The sequence below is a fragment of the Ruditapes philippinarum genome, unplaced genomic scaffold (assembly GCF_026571515.1).
Source record: "Ruditapes philippinarum isolate M1 unplaced genomic scaffold, ASM2657151v2 ctg63_1_1_1_1, whole genome shotgun sequence".
Lineage (NCBI taxonomy): Eukaryota > Metazoa > Mollusca > Bivalvia > Venerida > Veneridae > Ruditapes > Ruditapes philippinarum.
The window spans coordinates 22835-41860 of NW_026866221.1; the positions used below are offsets into that span (position 1 = coordinate 22835).

A 19026-nucleotide genomic window follows, 5' to 3' on the forward strand; every position below is an offset into this window, starting at 1 on the left:
AATATGTAACGCTTGTTTTTTTCCCAAGGTAAGTAATTTTGTCCGGTATATTAACATGCATATGAAATATTATTATATACATCTTTATTGCCTCCGAATGTTCGAAGATATACATATTACATAACACAGTCAATGAAAAGAAACAACATTAAGCGAAGAAAAGCATCATAATTATACAAAAAAAAAAGAACAATTTCAAAGATGTAAAATTATATATATTACATAAGGCAATATTTGAAGAGAAGTGACGTTAATCATATCAGCACATCATATTAGTGCAAGAAGATACAAAACTACATGTAACATCTTACGCAAAAATAGCACATTCAGCTGCAAACATACCATGTATTTAAAATAATACTATAAATGAAGTGTTTTTTTTTATATTTGCTGTGGTTTGTTTCATTGTACTGTTCATTTCAATTTAGTGCGTGTAATTATATTAGTGTTATTAATTATTTTCATCGTTTGTTCGTTTCAGTTTTGTGTTGTAAATAAAACTTGTTAACTATCGTTAATTGGTTTGTTGTTTATTCTTTATATTCATACATATATACAAAATCTCATTACAAAATACAATTAATGCGCGAATTTGAACAATAAACCTGATGGTTTCACACCTTATCCCTTATTATCACTTTATTATATATTTCTATAGTGGTATGTAACCTCCAAAAATGGTACATTTATGCAGTGGTACGTAACCTCCATGGTACGTAACCTCCAAATTCCTTTTTTTCTTACTGTCAAACCGTTTGGAAAAAAGACAGCGCCCGTCCAAAATTATCTCGGTGTCTCTTTGACAAGTCTAATTAGTTGGACTAATAGATGGATAACATAATAGAAATCTGGTCTTATTTTACTTGGATAATGTTGATGTTTGAAGACAGTTTTTGTCAAGGACCAAACACCCTTCTTTTAATGAAAAAAAAAAATCTACAAAACAACAATTTCTCTTCAAATTTATATGTTAGGCCATGTTTTAACATGAGAAAACGCGATTTAGGGTATTTTCTTCATTTTTTGTTAACCCTTTACCTCATAATATACGCGAAAACAACGCACTTTCGACACACCCCCCCCCCTACCCCCCCCCCCCCCCCTCTTTAACTTATGTTTAAGTCCTCAAATAGTGAAAAAAAATGTTGTATTTAAATTGGCCCCAAACACATGTTTTCGTTTGAGAAATGTTATGAAAAAAGTGACCAATTTTTCGGCGCGGTCTTCCAACCAAAAGATACATCAGGGGGTTGCCAGAAGGAGGATGTGCCCCCTTCTGTAGGGGAAGGGGGTTGAAGGGGCGGCAGTCTCCCTCATCGCCAGAAAAAAATGGACGTGTGAAAGGCTAAAAATGACCCAGATCGATCATAAGGTAACGTGTGATCAATGCTGAAAAGTATTTGACCCTATCTCAATCCATTGAGAAGTTGCAGCAGTTTGAAATCAATTTTGATGGAAAAAAATCAACGCAAAATAGTGGTTTTTGGCAATTTTGAGTGTCCCCTCGTTGCCATGGTAACAGGAAAATTGTTGTTACAAAGGCAATGGTCCAGTGAACATTTATGCCAAGTTTGATTAGTATTGAAGCAGTTTTTATAGTGAACTTGTAACGGGGACTTTTCAATAAAAACAGCCATTTTTCACAAAATGCTCATGGAGTAATGGATTAAGGAACGTGCGTCACGGCTTTTATAGTAAGACAAGAGCGATGTCTTCCTCACTAGTCAAACAAAGTTTATCCTTGTTTGAAGATGATTTGATAAGAGGTTGTGTATCACTATTAAATACATTTTGAAATTAATTGCTTTGACATGTACGTAAGCCTTTGCAGCTACTTTATGAGGTCTAAATCTAGTCTAGCAGGAGTGTCTGTAATTTAGATAGGAAGAGTACCCGGATACATGAAATGCATAAGTTTTACTATTTGTTCCTGGTGACAGTCGCTGTGTGATGATTTTGATCTACATATTAGGCCATATCATTAGGTGTTAAGCATTATCATAGGAAATTTTGTGTTGAATGATTTAATAAAATTTAACAATAATATGAATAAAATTAAAATAGAAATTTTGATATTTTGCCGGTACAAGTCCAAGTTAAATCTAGTTTATACATAATAGTTAGTTTATACATAATGCCTTTTGACTGCATATACATACTTTTCAAATTTGTAAGATATATTCAAAAGAGAATTGACACTAATGGTTTGCGCCAATATCCATAATCGGGTTGGGGAAGATAACATTTTTGGCTATTTAAGCCATATTTGCCTACTTTAGCCATAAACTGTAGAACATGTGTGCTGAAGAAACATTGCAAAATGATATATTGATTGTTTCATAAGAAATAAACATGTTGTTTTACAAAAGTAATAAAATCTGTCGATGCATTTGCACTTAACATGTTAAAATAACACATATTGTTTCTTCACATTTACTTACTGTTATACATTACAAAGTCTACATGTATAATCTGATATTACACTATGCTGTGCTGATTTATCAAGGTTTGATATCCAAACAAACAAAAACAGTCAATCATGTTGTAGCAAAAACAGGATGCTGAGCACTGTAAATTTACTTTGTTTATATACAGATTTGATTCTGTTATGTCTAGGGTATAGATATTATAAGAAACACATTGCTTGTAACAACGTTTATTTAGAAAGCCATGTTATATCTTGACCGGAAGTTCAGTACCGTATTACCCATCATGCAATATATAGTTATAAATAGCAGACTACAGTAATGAAGGATATTACAGATTCATACTTGGACATAAAAACAAAATGTGATTTTTACAAAACAAAGACATAAAGTTACCTAAGAATGACAGTGTTATTTAGGTCATTCTATTGAATTAAGCTTAAATTGTTGTATCTTTGTTGTCATTTACAGGTTTGATTTCAACACTTTTTTGAAATAATTAAAATATGATATTGACATTATATAAATAATATGACTAGGGATGGGGGTAGCAGGGCAGGGGTCACTTAATTAGTTATTATAGACTTTTATAGGAAAATCTACATTGTATATATGTTTTTATGTAGTTAGCGCCTTGTCCGTCCGTCTGTCCGTCCGTTATTTTGCTTATGGACGTTGGTCCAGGTGGTGTTTATGAGCTGATTTGCCTCATAAACATCAAATTTTGGTCCGTCCGTTGTCTTGTCCGGAGCATAACTTGAAAACCCTTGGAGATAATTTGTTTAAACTTCATACAGTGGTAGAGGGCATTGAGGGGGAGTGCAGTGTCAAAGAACCATAACTCTATTTTGCCCGGTTTTTGAATTATCTCCCCTTATAGAAAAATCTTGTCCGGGACATTACTCTAAAACTATAAGTGATATCAACATGAAACTTTGTAGGTGAATAGATCTCAATGGGTTTATGTGCAGTGCATAAGAACAATAACTCTTTTTTTCCTTATTTTGGAGTTATTGCCCTTTGTTAATTTTAACACTTTGAACTTTGTCCGGAACATAACTCTAAAACTATAAGAGATATCAAGATGAAACATTGTAGGTAGATAGATCTCATTGAGTAGAAGTGCAGTGCAAAAGAACCATAACTCTGTTTAGCCTCATTTTTGAATTATCTCCCCTTTTAGAAAAATCTTGTCCAGAACATAGCTGTAAAACTATAAGAGATATCAACATGAAACTTTGTAGGTAGATATATCTCAATGGGTAGATGTGCAGTGCACAAGAATCATAACTCTGCCTTGCCTAATTCTGGAGTTATTGCCCTTTGTTTATTTTTACTTTTTGAACTTTGGGAAATTACTCTAAAATTATAAGATATATCAACATGAAACTTTGTTGGTAGATTGATCTCATTGAGTAAAAGTGCAGTACAAAAAACCATAACTCTGTTTTGCCCAAATTTTTAATTATCTCCCATTTTAAAAAATCTTGTCCGGAAAAAAACTCTAAAACTACAAGAGATATCATCATGAAATATTGTAGGTAGATGGATCTCAACGGGTAGATGTGCAGTGCACAAGAACTTGAACTCCGCCTTGCAAAATTTTGTAGTAATTGCCCTTTGTTCATTTTTACATTTTGAAGTTGTCCGGGACATAACTAGGAAACCATAAGAGATATCAACAAGAAACTTTGTAGGTTGATAGATCACATTGATTAGAAGTGCAGTGCAAAGAACAGTTACTCTGCCTAGCCTAAGTTTGAAATTATTGCACTTTGAACTTTTTCCAGGGACATTACTCTGAAACTACAAGAGGTGTACTTTCCTGTGTCCAAAACCTATTCAGGGAGTATCACCCGGCTCAAACCGGGCTCTTGTTTTCTAAATTATCATTTAAAAACATTTTATTGCATGTAATTGCATACAAAAATGACACATCTAATATGATCTTATTACTTGTTTAAAAGAGAAAATGCATACCATGTGAAATTAAAGCAGCATTAACATACAAAAATGTGATGTTTATTGACAGCGTGGGAGGATATTGATAATGGCTTATAGATATGGATGTAATAATACACTGAACTTGATATGATACATTTATGTACGAACCATGATACAAAACTCACTAGCTACATGTGCAGAAAAATACACTGTCTGTTCGTATCTTTAATAGTAGTAGCTAATGCTTTATATGTAAAGTGATTTATATTGCAGAGCCAACACAGAAGAAAAAAACAAAAGATCCAATGTCATTAATAAGTACAAAGAAGAAGGGGGTGAGAAAGGAACTAAGAAAACTTCAAACACAAAAGCAAAGAATATCTGCAGCTAAAAGATCAAGTCATCTGCCAATAAATGGTAATCATTCATGTTCATGTTTTTTGAAGACAAAAAATCTCTTTGAAAAAATGCTTATAGGAAGTTTTTATTCCCTTACAATAAAATTGGAAGGGGAATGTAGCAATGTAGCACCATATTTTATGGGTAAAAGAAAAAGATAACCTGTAGTTAGATAAAAAGATGTTTGATAAGTTTCATTATTTCATTGTATTACTTCTCTGTTATTTTAGTGTCTCAAGTGCCAGAAATCCATGATTATACAGACAGTAGTATAAAGATTCTGACCCGACTTTCTCAGCTAGATTCTTCAAGCAAGAACACAGCTAAATCGGTAAATTTCTGTGACAAATTTTAATATTATTGATCATCTGATTATTTACACAGTCATGAAAGTTTTTAGAGAATGTTTGGATACCAAACAATATCACACTCACCTGATACCATAATACATTATAGTTTTGGTCCAATAAAGTGCATTGAAGTTTATTTACCTTTGTGCGTCATCAAAGCCTCAATACTTGGACATAGCATGACATGTCTACATCCCTGGACTTGTCTAAGTCCCCGCAAGGGGTTTGACAGTAACGGAAGATATATAGATAGATATATAGATAGGGGAGTTTTATTTTGATATGTTGTCATATGACATTCATCCCTAAATAGCATGTTTTTAATATGGAATTGTAAGAAACGTACCATGATTTGGTTTTTTATCAATAAATTAAGTTGAAATAAAACAGTTTAAGTAAAATTAAAAATTTCAGTCAGAGTTAAAAATTAATTTGAATTAATGAATAGTCATTTAAATCCTCTGTACTTGATCATTTGTACTGTTAACTTTCTAGATATCAGAGCATCATCGAAAGAAAAAGAGAAGAAAAACAACAGCTTCAAAAGAGACAAAAGCTGTGGAAGAAAAATCTGCATTCAGTGACAAAGACTTTGAAGCGTTTGCTAAGGATTTTGATTTTGGAAAATTGAAAAAGAAATAACACAAACTTTAATTCTATGATTTCTTCATTCTGTGTGTATGTCATTCATTTTTAGCTCGACTATTCGATAAGAATAAGTAGAGCTATTGCAGTCACCCGAGCGTCGGCGTCGGTGTCGGCGTCGGCGTAACCACTTATGTTAAAGTTTTTGTAATAGTTCAAATATTTTCAAAGTCCATAGACATATGGCTTTGAAACTTTGCACACTTGTTCACCATCATGACCCCAACCTGTAGACAGGAGGAGGTAACTCTATCAAGCATTTTGACAGAATTATGCCCCTTTTTCGACTTAGAATTTATTTTAAGTTTTTGTAATAGTTCAAATATTTTCAAAGTCCATTGACATATGGCTTTGAAACTTTGCACACTTGTTCACCATCATGACCCCAACCTGTAGACAGGAGGAGATAACTCTATCAAGCATTTTGACAGAATTATGCCCCTTTTTCAACTTAGAATTTATGTTAAAGTTTTTGTAATACCTCAAATATTTTCAAAGTTCATTGACATATGAATACATACACTTGTTCACCATCATTACCCCAACCTGTAAACAGGAGAAGGTAACTGTATCAAGCATTTTTTTTTACTATCAAGCACTTAGAATAGTCGAGCGTTGCTGTCCTACCGACAGCTCTTGTTTAATCTATTAAAAGAGACTAAAACACATTTGGTTAGTTATGATATTATTGCTTAAAAAAAACAAACATGTAAATATCTGTTTGATGTCAAAGTATTGAAACAGTTAAGCTTTCAACTTCTTTAATTATTCCAGAACTTTGACCATGCTCAAAATTACATTCAGCATATTTATGAAGGTCACACTGACATTGAAGAAAGTCTTCCATATAAGTGCAATGTTGTTTGTGTCTGTTCACTGTTCAGCCATTCTGTAGTGTTTGGATAGTTTGTGGTCAACTTTTTCTTGCACCTGGGGTCATGGGTTTTCCCTGTATGTAGTATGTAATATTAAACATATCTTTAATCTTAAAGGCTGAAGTCTAATGGTGCACTACCAAGTTTGTATCATAGCCCCTGAGTTAAAATTTGCACTGGCCCAGGGGGTCATGGATTTTCCTTATATGTAAAATATTATATAGAGAATATTTGTTTGTTTTGCATGTAAGATTGAAATATATTTCACTGAGTGAACACCATACGCAATATTTTCACAAGTGGCATAGCCACAAGTGAAAATAGAATAGCTGGTGTTCACGAATGAAATAAATTTCAATCTTTTTTTTGAAACAAATAAATTTTCTATTTATTTCATGCTTTTTTTTAAAGTGATTTTTCAATATTTTTTTTACTGATTTTGCTGCGTAACGTCTCACATTCTCCTTTATGATGTCATCACTTTATGACATCACATCATCAACTTTGAAATATAGTTATGTTAAATTTCTCTAATTTTGTTACATTCATAACATGATGTATAATGACATCGACTTTCTTTTCCTAAAGAAGCAAAATTTACGTACAACGGCATTTATTTTTGCCTGTTATTCCATTTAGTTATGATATTCTTTCAACAGCATTCAGATATATGGTCCAGCTACAGTGAAAATTATATTTTATAAATTTCACAAGTGGTTTATATCTGATATATAACAGTTAAACACCCGAAAGCATGTAAAAACTTAAATATTTGGCATATATAATGGTGTAGTGGTCAATTAATTGTCATCAACTAGTTAATTCTGTAGAAACCATTGACTTTTATTAGCAACCAGTGTCTTCCATAGTATCTATTGACTGTCTATATAGCACTAGGTCACTATAACATCCATTGATTTTCCTTAACAGCCAATGACATCAATTGCAACCATTGAAGAAACTTCTTAAGTAACAATTGACTTCCTTAGCAACCACTGACTTTCCATAGCAACAGTTGACTTTACACAGCAACCATTGACCTTCCTTCCAAAACAGCCCTTGTCTCTCCATAGCAACCAGTGACATCCATAGCAACAACTGACTTCCATAGCAACCATTGATATAGTGAAGAAGGTCATCGATTAACACAATAATTTAAAATTTCAAAACATAGTTTGCTTAAGTTAGCTTCTTCAGTTGTCATATAACACAAAGGCTAAAAGAGGAATCAACATAAAAGTTTGCTTTGTTTGATACATCTTATTTAAGAAAAGTGATGTACCAAAAGCTGTAATTTCCTTTTTGAACTTGCCCTTATTATCTTTCAACATGAAACTTGATAAGTGGATGGATCTTGTGGAGAATGCAGGGTCCAAGAACTGTAAATTTCTTTTGGACAATTATGATTCTTCGTAGCTTTTAATGTTTTATTTTTGTCTGGAGTATTATTTAAAGACTGCTAGAGTTAAAATAAATTGACACATGTGAATAAATAATTCTCATTTTAGATAAGTGCAGTGATTAAAAGCCATAAATATTTTTTGCATAATTTTGAAGTTATTGTCATTAACAATTTGTCATAGCTAATGTTTGCTCTGAGAAAAAACAAACAACTTTAAGACTATTGGAGAAGCCAATATGAAACAATAAATTTTATTGAGAAGGGCAGTGCCAAAGACATGTAACTTTCTATTGCATAATTTTAAGTTAATGCCCTTTGTAATGTATACTTGTTTGTCCTGACAACAGTTTGTATACCCTTACTGCTATCAGCATGAAACTTTATTTGTGGATGGATCTCATTTAGGAGAACATTGCACAAAAACTGGAACTCTGTGCTTCATAATCTGTCAGATACATTGTAAGTTATTTTCCATATTTCCATACTTTTTATAACCTGTATATCCTTTTATGAACAAAGTCATTATAACAAACAATGGGAAACTAAAAAATAAGGAAATCAGTTTTTCAGTTTACAAAAGAACAATGTATTTAAAATATAATACATATTACAATACACTATCACAGATGACACTTCACAAACCAACAATATGTTTTGTGAATAACCATTATAAATAAAGTTTGTACATAACATGCTTTGGAAATGGTTTTTTTTTAAATGTTAAAGATTCAACAAACTATACAAAAACTGACATCCATATTCAAATCTTCTATACAAATGGTGAATACAATTTACATCTGTATTTGATTCATCTTGAGTATGTATTACACAAAATGAAGAAAATGCATTTCTATTAATAAAAGCCATATGACAGTCTTGGAAAATCCAGGTCATATATTCAGCATGATAAGCTGTGAACCTATACATAAATTTATCAATTTTCAGTGGCTCATCCTCTAAGAATTTTTCTTTGAAGAAAGAAAATGAAGATTTCTTTATTACTTCATGATGCAAGTTACAAGAATAGCTCGGAATGTAGCGGGATATTGACAGCAGATCCAGTGACAAGAAAATATGTCTATAATTATAGCATCATATAAACATGAACAACTGATCTGAACATCATACCCTATTAGAGGGCAATGAAATCATAACATGCAACTATTTGTTGCTTATCAATGTAACTACATTTATGTTCAATGAAAAAAGGGTTTGGTGCAAATTTTTCACAGGAAATTTAATCAGAAATTGGAAAGTTAATATACATCTTGAACGTTTTTATGAACTAAAAGTTCTAAATTGCATAGTAAATTTCTATATAATCAATAATATACCAAAAATATTAAACATATTTCGAAGTAATTGCTTTTCTTTTGCTTTCCAATTTGTGTTACATCACAAAATATATCACACAATGTAAAGGGATTTCACATATAATAGTTCCACAAGTTTTATCATTTTATGAAAATTTTTACTAATATTTTAACTTGATTCACTTGCTTCACAATCCAATTTCTTAAATGTCTTAATATAATAATTATTATATTTATCCTCATGTGGAAATTTTGGGTTTTTCTGGAGGATGTGGTATTGCCATTATAGGTGGTAAAGGTGAGTTATCATGTATAGGTCGTAGAATAGGTGTATGTCTGTCTAAAATATCGGATACATCTAACCGAGGAGTGTGCTGTGAAACTGACACTGGCTTTAAACCTTTCTGTGATGCACTCATCATATCCACTCTTCTAATATACTGGAAAACAGCAACAACAAATATATAGAATATAAGCAAAATCATTTCTAAAGCTATACAGTCCTACTTTTTAAGCATTAATCCTTGTCATAAGATTTTCCTCTTACATATAACCTATGTAGGTTGATTTACAAGTTGTTTTATTTTTAAAGTTACTGAGATTTCCATGTTTTTTAGAATTACTGTATAAGTAAAGATGGAAAGTACTACTAATTAATATGTTGGTACTATGAACACATATTTAATTCTTTACTCCAAACGATCTTTTTTAAAATTTGCTTTTACAGAATTAACAGACAAAGTGGTATCATGAACTACATACGTATTTCAATTATTCCCCAGATTGTGCTATAATATAATAAATTGTGAGGTATACATACTCTTGATGGTCCTTGTTTAATTCTACCACCTTCTTTTATAGATACACCTGGTGCTATTTCCATGGTCTCGATCTAAAAGATATGAAGTAATACTAATTATCTTAGTAAGTTCCCCATTTAAGAAACCATCATGATTAATATGAGCAATGATTTTTAAAAGTATCTAAATATTTTGTGGATCTACTCAAGTATACATATGTGTCACTATATAGTTTCATATTTTAAAAACACACATTAAGATATGAAAGATTTATTTTCGTAAAATCCAATTTATTATGCTTCGTAATAACATTTTTAACTTTGATATGCATAAATAATGACTTACCATTGGAGGAGGCAGTGGTGTTTTGGCTGGGACTTGACTTGTAGTTTCTGAAAATACAAGACAAATACAGTTACCTATCAACATCATCCATAGTTCAATAACTTTGAGTAAAATATTCTGTCACAAAATGATACCACTTTCACAAAATATATCAGAAAATGATTGACTTTAAATGTTCATGTGTGTGTGTTTCATACCATGTTAAAAGAGACAGACATAAAAGACAATTTTAATCACCTTAAAGATTTTGAGAGAAAAATGATAATAGTCTAAATAGAGTGATATTAAGAGACGTTTCAAAATTACTAAAATTCAAATGAAACAAAATAAACTTTTGAAGCTTCTTTCTGTATTACTGTAATTAGTTAATCAAGAAAAAGTGAATATAATGGCTGAGTTTATTGATCAAACCTTCGTAACAAGCACTTTCTGTAAAAAGACAGCAGTTTAATAAAAGTTAAAATTAAAACAATACGTCTGATGTAAAATAATTATACATACCACTGATGCTTTCATTCGTTTCATCTTTCTTCTGTATTTTTCGTTTAGGTCTAGGTGCTACATATCTACCAGTTTTCATAGCATCCAGCCGTGCCTGAGCTGCTTCTACAGCAGGGTCAACCACCTGATAGTTCACCTTTATTCTGTAAAGTCATTTATGTTAGATAATTTATGTTAGATAAGGGTGTAAATGTTAACACTACACTACTTTAGTACTTCCTTCTGAAATCTGTATAGACACAACTAGCAGTGATTTTTCTTGCTTAATTGGGAAGAGGCCTTAGCCTCTTGATTTTGGGAAAAAGTATCGCTAAAATTGCTAATTTTGGAAGAAAAAAAGCAGGTTTAGGTTCAGATTTGTGGGAAAACTGCATGATTTTAAAGAAAAATTCAATTGGGAAGAGGCCCTTTTTCGGAGTCTGTTATATAAGTAGGAAAATCACTGACTAGCTATAAAAAAGAATAAGAAATATTTTATCTAACTGACTTCATGATTACAGAACAAACTTTGCTTATACATGTATGTGTTTGAATTTTCAAAGCACAACTGTAGTTTAAAATAGGACAAAAATATATAATTTATTGTACAAGTCTTGACTCAGTATGTTAAAGAGGCTTAATCTTTCTATTTTGTAAATTTGCAACAATTCCTCAAAAAAGCGATCAAACAGTACCAAAAACGTTTTATTTGGAGGATGAGTTATAGAATATGTGTGAAAATAACCTATGATTTGGCAGTCTTTCTGGATTAAGTTTGATAACAGCAACAACATTTCCATAGTCATCGTATTCCACATCTTTGTTTCCTGGTGGACGTCCTGCTTGAACCTTAAACAGACAAACTTCTTGCTTATTGTTGTTATACATAACTTCTACAAGTGTATAAATATTACATCTCAAAAACATATTATATTAATTTTCCTCTTAAATAAGTCAAATCATTTTGAAATACATGTATTACTATAAACTTCTTTAAAATAGTGATATTTTCATCTGAGAAAAGACACTCCCCATTAATAATATATAGAGGATATTTGTTTAGTTCAGTGTAAGATCAGAATATATTGCACAGATTGACCACCAAAAGGGATATTTCCCCGAGTGGTTCAACCACTTGTGAAATATGAACTTTTGGTGTTCACAAGGTGAAATATATTTCAATCTTACACTAAACTAATCAAATTTTCTTATATATATGCAAAGCAACCTTTAAAAAACATTTTAACCTAGTATTAGATGAAAAGCGCGCCAAATAATAATACAATGTGACGTAATTTACGATGTTACATCATTAAGTTGGTTTCCCTTGTGAAAGCTGGTATTTCACTGAAATGACATAACGGGCTTAAATTCAAAACAGTGCAAAATATCAGTTTATATTTCACTGATATATTTCTATAAACCACCGGAAAGCATGTAATAAATCAATTTATATGCTTTTTCACTCCCAATCAATTGAAACTAATGCTGCACTTGAAGTGAAAATTTTTTTTTTCCAAATAATTCAATAAATTTAAGCCATTTGTAAAGTGATTTGCATGACTGATTTTTTGTTTACCTTGAGTATAGAGTGACATGATGCTGGCATTGTGATGAGACCAGTTAACTTTTCTTGTGGTGGAGGAGGCATGCTGGCCATTATCTCCTGAGTTAGTAATGACATCTCTGTCTGCTCTAGAGATTCTGTAACCTTATAACCCGGAGACTTCATCCTCCCTGTGTACGGCTTGAACTTCTTCTTCTTCTTTTTCTCTGCCTGAAATGAATAGCTTAAATATAATATATTCAGGATTTTTTTTCAAAATATTTCAATGCTGAAATTTGCTTTGTGCTGAATTTCATTTCTTCATTAATTTTTATCTTTAAACAAAAATATTTTTTAGTTATTTTTAGGAGGATTTTACCCAATAAGCAATGATTCTGCGCATAGGTCATTCGCTCTTGAGGAACAATACAAACATACTTCTTTCATACAGGTATTTTGGAAGAATTCTTTTACAATAATTTTGGAAACTACAGACAGCAGATAAATACTTTTACATACTATAACAATATTACCATTTAGAAAAAAATCAATATATCTAAAGGAAGTAATTTGAGCCGCACCATGACAAAACCAACATAGTGTGTTAGCGACCAGCATGGATCCATGCTGTTTGCTATCAGTTTCTCTACTTATAATAGGGTTTGTAAGCAAACAGCATGAATCCTGATCAGACTGCGCTTATGGGAAGGCTGGTCTGGATCCATGCTGGTGGCAAACACACTATGTTGGTTTTGTCGTGGCCTGACTCATTTTATTCCGGTCAGCACTAACCTCTGCTGCTTTTCTTTGCTCCTCCTCTTTAGCGAGTCTTTCTGCCTCCTCTTTTCCGGCAGATTCATCTTCAGATACTTGGTCTTCTAATTCTGGTTCCTCATCAAGAACAACATCCCTGGTGAGGAGATAAACAATGTTCAAATAACTTAATACACTTGATAAATGAATACTTATCTTAACTGTACTGAATGTTGATTATTAGTACCTATTATTTATTGGTTTATTTTAAACAGCCTTCTTTCACTATAAGTTTGTATTTGTTGAACAATGATGCATGTAATGGTACATACTTATTTTGCATTCAAAACAGATTATGATATTTTCTAGACTTTATACAACAAATACTCATCTGTCCACTACAACCTGATTTCCTGAATACATGAAACAATTGCACAGCACATGGAGGATACACAAATTGTTCTTCTTAATAATATGATCTCAATATCTATCTTTTGTTTTCTGACATATCAGACATTATGACAGAATTATAAACATGTAGTATATCTTACTTTTCTTCAGCTTGTTGTTCCAATCCAACTTCTTCTTGGTTTCCATCTTCTTCCTCAATGATTGGTTCTGGTACTGGGCTTGGAAGATAGGTCCTTGGTACAGAACCTTGAGCCCAGCAATCTGTCTCGGCTGGATCAGGTTCTACAGAAAACATAATGTAATCAATGGTCTCAATCCTATAGATTTCATATTATAACCATTTATAACAGATTTGGATTCCTTTTCATTTATAATGCCAGAAATCATGTGGCATGGGAAGTATCATTTAATTTGAATCATATTTAAAGTACTTATTAGAGTCTTTAAAACCTACAAACCTACTTTAGCTTGTAAAATAAAAATAAACCTCAGTCATATGAACTTCACTAACAAAACACTTATTGTGTTAAAATCATCACACCTTGTCTGCCATTTTCTGGGCATATTTTTTATGTTATATGCTATACATTAAGAGAATACATTTTTGACATACCTTCATCCTGTATCCAGCCTGGATCTGAGGAAGGATCCTTCTCACTTTCATCTCTTGTCAAAAATCTCCACTGGAATTGAAAAATGTTAAAAATTGTAATACCATGACTTCTTAATTTAGTGATATTTTTCAAACTAGCTTTTGAATTTCATACAAAAAGAAACCAAAAATCACAGCAAATTTAATTGTTCCATATTTTCACTTAAGATGAAAGTGATAATTTAAAAACAACATAAAACTCACATATTGTCATTGAAATAAACCATGTTTGTATATTATTATTAAATGAAAAGTGGTACAATGTTGATTAAGTTTTGGTGGTGTCTGTGACCAAGACTTAGTTCAAACAAGTATACACATTTACAATTTACAAATTAAGAACTTTACAACACATGAAATGAATGAAAAAAGATCAAAACCGAAAGCTGGTGCTTATATAGGTCTTATCCTAGTTTTTATTTGCTAAATATTGGCAGTGTGTATATGTATTAAGGGTGTAACGATTTACCGGTATACCGATATATTGCAATATGAATAAATAAATTTCGTACCACGGTACGATGTTTGGAAAACCGGTATTTTATAAAAATCATAATTTTCAATTAATTGCCTTCTAATTTTGTACAAATTTCACATAAAATCTTTAACTGGCGAATTTTGTTGGCGCCAACGTAAGATAAAAGTATCCGACAACTAGTACACTTAAAAATAATAAGCGGCCTCTTAATTTACATTAGCGGCCCAGATGTGAAAGGTCACACGCGACTAGTTTTGTTTATCAAATTGTGTGACACTTTACTTTCTATTTATTCCTTACATTTTTATTAAGTTTCTACTAAAAATATATACATATAATAAAAGTATATGAATGTTACTCCATCTTTACATCAAAACATATACACGACAATACGTATTGCAATATATTGCAATACGCTTCAGCAAAATGGCAATATATTGCAATACGGTTTTTGCTGTATTGTTACACCCCTAATATGTATGCACATGGATATGCTTGAAAGTACAATGAGTAATTGTTTAATAAGAATGACCAAGACTTGCACCTCACCAATATGGGTGCAAATCCAAACAAGGACTTAAATTCTATTATATATATTATGAGGAAACTTTCCAGCTAGCTTAAGTCTGTGGTTCAATTCAGGTGCCCACTTGTTCTTGAAATAACACACTTGTTCCTTGAAACATGTGAAAAGAAAAGCTGGAAAGTCACCATCTGACCACGGAAGTGTGACCCAACAAAGTAAATTTTTATAATATGAATTATAACTTGATATTACCTCAATAATACTCAATAGTGCATCAGTGGCTTCTGACACAGTAAATGGTACCAGTTGTCGCTGAATAAATAAATCTAGACAGTTATCTAAAGTTGTGCCTAATAAATCACCAACAATATCTTCTACAAAATCATCTGAACCATCTCGATCTAACATCAAATTCCTGTAAAATAAATAAGTACACTAGTTAGTATATGAAATTTAAATTTAAGATTATCTTTCTATCAACAGTGCATAACCAATGTCTTCACTTTCTGAATTTTAGGTTACTGTTTGTAATTTAGCAATGAGTTGACAAGATTTGTGTTCTGAAATGCGCCAATTTTATATAAGTAAATGATGAATGATTATATATAGTACCTGATGATGGTAATACATATGTTACCCTAACTGAAATAAACTTTGGATTTATTCTTGGAAAGTTTATACAAACAACAAATGATATTTCGTCACAAATATGTGACCAAGAAATTGAAGGACTGCACCAAAATTATTTCCTGTTGATAAAGACAGTTTACATAAACAAAGAATTTCCCATATAATGCTTCACAATACAAAAAAAAGAACACCAAAAAACATTGATATCTCAAGTGAATAACTAGTACACAAACAAAATGTATAACATATGTGATACTGATACATTTAATACATAATTATACATGTATATGTATTTTGATCCATATCATACAATATTTCAGTCTTACCAAATGAAGGTACTGATACTGATAAAACAAATGCAACTAGCAATTAATAACTCTATAAATATTATTGATAAAACAGTGTTTTTTTTCTTTCTTTAATGAGAAGAGGCCTTAGCCTCTTGATTTTGGAAAATGAATCTTTAAAATTTGCTACTTTGGTCAAGTAAAAACCTGGTGTTAGGATTTTTGGGAAATCAGCACAATTTTAAAGAATATTTCAATTGTAGGCCTCTGTTATACATGTATTGTTACAGAGCTCTGTAGGATTATAGAATTTCATTAGAATTATAGCTAAATTTAATTTGCCATCTGTTTCTTGCATTTCATAATTATAATCCCAGAACAGTTTCAAGATAAATATATATAAATATGTGAATTTGAAAGCAACAAATAGCAGAGTGCATGTAAGAATTTATAAAAATGCAATATGTCGTTAAATTATACTCCTTTTTTCAATTTACTTTTAATAATACTGTTTCTTACCAGTCATGATCATTAAATTTTCCAGGTACAATTTCATGCGAGACAACAGGTGTTTGTGCAGTTGGAAGTTTCCCTGCTTTGTCAGCCCTTGACTTGGAAACTGCTGCTTTTGACATTTTTCACTCACGGCTAAAACACAAAAATAAAACTTATGAACCTGTTTGAAATAAAATCATGATTTATCTTAATTGAAATGCACAAATATTAAAATTTATATATATACCGACAATAAATAAATTTTTATTTGATTCTGATTTGATTTATAACAACATATTCTGCTTCTCATATAATTAAATGAAGAATAGTGAATCAAAATCTCTTTTTTAACTTTCTGGCGTTTTTTTGACGCGCAGACAAGTCTACGTCCCCGCGAGGGGTTTGACATTAACGGAAGTTAAATAGTGAAAAAAATCCCAAGAATTCTGTCATAGAAGAGACATTCAGGCAATAATTTTCAAATACATGTAATTCAATGTTGCAAATTTCATGTAACCTGGACGTCAGAGTTAAGAGTATTTGGTAATAAATTAGTACATATATTTAAAACAAAACAATAAAGAGATTAAATTACATGTATGTTACCAATCCTAAAGGGATAGAAATACAATATTTTGGTAATTTTTCAAGACTTACAAATATATTTGTTTTACAGACAAGTACAGCCTTATGGAAAAAGTACTATAGCAAAAAGTCTTGAATCAGACACCTGTTGCATGGTTGGGTAACATTTTTCAAAAATTTAAGGTTTATGTACCAGAGAAATCGTTATTTATGAACTAGATGACACATTGATCCATAATGTGAGCGGATCTACTTGTTTACTTACAAACTCTTAGTTTAGTTTATACAAATTTATTTTAGTTTGATTGTGTTGGAAGCTATTAGCTTATTGAAATACTCTCAAATCTGTTCCTGGAGTCAACCAGTACTAAGCGATGAATGTAAAGTGTCTGGCTAAAGGAAACAACGGCTTGCCCCCGACAGGGTTTGAACCCACGCAGTCAGCAATCCTTAGATTACTAGTCTGTTGCTTTAACCATTCAGCCACGCCGCCAGTTATAATAGACCTTTTCAAATGCCTAAGTCAGAATTTTAAAAAAATGTTGCCCATTCAATGAGAGATACTTGTTTTGGGTTTAATAATATCTGTCATATGTTGCAGTTCAGACTGGAATATCCGTCCTGAGGGGACCCGCCCATTGTGGGTAACAAGGCTTGCCAAGTTACCGCCCATGGGCGGGGTCCCGAGGGAGGGATATTCTGATTCGAACCGCAAACATATGTCAGATATTTTTTCTTGCATATTCTGCCATATTTTATTTCATATTTAAAATGGTTTACCTCAATATCATATATGTTCATGGAAATTAAAGTCATTTCATCCATAACTATTTTCTTACAATAGAGTATGAACTTAAAGCTTAAAAAACAACAGCGAAATGACGTCATCCTAAGCACATATTTCCCTTCTAAAAATGTCACTTTAACGCGGTTCATTCATAAAGTGCGCTAAAATGACGTCGTTGTTTGGCACACATCTCATCTGTCACCCCCCATGCCAGATGAAATTTCCATGGGTAAAACTCACGGAAAGTCGGAAAACCCAGTCTGCTGTGCAAAAAAAACCACATTTTCTTGAGTTTTGATTTTGAAACTGTAGCTAAAAATATTTTGCAGGACTTTGAATTTGGGCCTATCCATCTTGCTGCAGATATTATTAAATAGGGATTAAAAACTTATTGAAATCTTCAATTTCTTCTCTAACAGAAGTTTGTTTTGCAAATGACCCAATACCAGGAAACTGACATGACTGAAAATTATTTGTTTCATCGACAGATTAGTCATGTATAAGTATTAAGTGATGCACTATTATGACTATCATTGACTATGTCGATCATATTTTCACTGTATTTTTAAAATAGAATATGTTTATCAGCTTCTGTTGGACTTGACCTTATTTCATACCTCAGGTAAAATATATAAACATTTATTAGATGTAATTATAATGGAAATGATATGACATACATCCAGCAAACTAACTATAAATCCAAAAATTCACATTTTTTTCTATTTATCTTTAACCGGAAGTCAATGTTGCTAAGGGATTGTTTATTTCACGCAAATAGCCGAAAATACGAGAGTTAAAAAATACTTAATTACGATACAAAAAATCTGTAAAGTTACTATTGTCCGTTAAATAGATAAAAAGTAAGTATTTTTTTACATAAAAAGTATATAATATTGA

At 31.6% G+C, this 19026-nt stretch overlaps 2 protein-coding genes across 3 annotated transcripts; one reads left to right on the forward strand and one right to left on the reverse strand.

Annotated features, from left to right (window-relative positions):
* Positions 1–1622: 1622 nt before the first annotated feature.
* LOC132731814 (uncharacterized) lies at positions 1623–6430 on the forward strand. The gene is made up of 4 exons (XM_060718086.1): positions 1623–1766; positions 4644–4787; positions 5000–5100; positions 5615–6430. Exons 1-4 carry the CDS (start codon positions 1709–1711, stop codon positions 5759–5761), a joined length of 450 nt encoding a protein of 149 aa, XP_060574069.1. The 5' UTR covers positions 1623–1708; the 3' UTR covers positions 5762–6430.
* A 2173-nt stretch (positions 6431–8603) lies between these two features.
* LOC132731810 (uncharacterized protein C2orf81 homolog) lies at positions 8604–18945 on the reverse strand. Of its 2 annotated transcripts, none has more exons than XM_060718076.1 (12): positions 18807–18945; positions 16782–16910; positions 15598–15760; positions 14303–14372; positions 13830–13971; positions 13318–13435; positions 12559–12756; positions 11725–11828; positions 11001–11143; positions 10500–10546; positions 10175–10246; positions 8604–9794 (listed from the first exon to the last, which is right to left on the reverse strand). In XM_060718076.1, exons 2-12 carry the CDS (start codon positions 16895–16897, stop codon positions 9594–9596), a joined length of 1374 nt encoding a protein of 457 aa, XP_060574059.1. In that variant the 5' UTR covers positions 16898–16910; positions 18807–18945; the 3' UTR covers positions 8604–9593. The 2 variants fall into 2 exon arrangements, with proteins under 2 accessions (XP_060574059.1, XP_060574060.1); XM_060718077.1 differs by having other exon boundaries at positions 18747–18859.
* Between the last annotated feature and the right edge of the window lie 81 nt (positions 18946–19026).

What these genes read in the sequence shown, in the direction of transcription:
- LOC132731814 (XM_060718086.1), top strand. Translation starts at nt 1,709, where the DNA reads ATGTCTTCCTCACTAGTCAAACAAAGTTTATCCTTGTTTGAAGATGAT. An exon ending in AAGTCATCTGCCAATAAATG is followed by an intron (nt 4,788 to 4,999) that starts GTAATCATTCAT and finishes CTGTTATTTTAG; the next exon opens with TGTCTCAAGTGCCAGAAATC. An exon ending in GCAAGAACACAGCTAAATCG is followed by an intron (nt 5,101 to 5,614) that starts GTAAATTTCTGT and finishes TTAACTTTCTAG; the next exon opens with ATATCAGAGCATCATCGAAA.
- LOC132731810 (XM_060718076.1), bottom strand. Translation starts at nt 16,897, where the DNA reads ATGTCAAAAGCAGCAGTTTCCAAGTCAAGGGCTGACAAAGCAGGGAAA. An exon ending in AAATTTAATGATCATGACTG is followed by an intron (nt 15,761 to 16,781) that starts GTAAGAAACAGT and finishes TTTATTTTACAG; the next exon opens with GAATTTGATGTTAGATCGAG. An exon ending in AGGCTGGATACAGGATGAAG is followed by an intron (nt 13,972 to 14,302) that starts GTATGTCAAAAA and finishes TGTTTTCTGTAG; the next exon opens with AACCTGATCCAGCCGAGACA.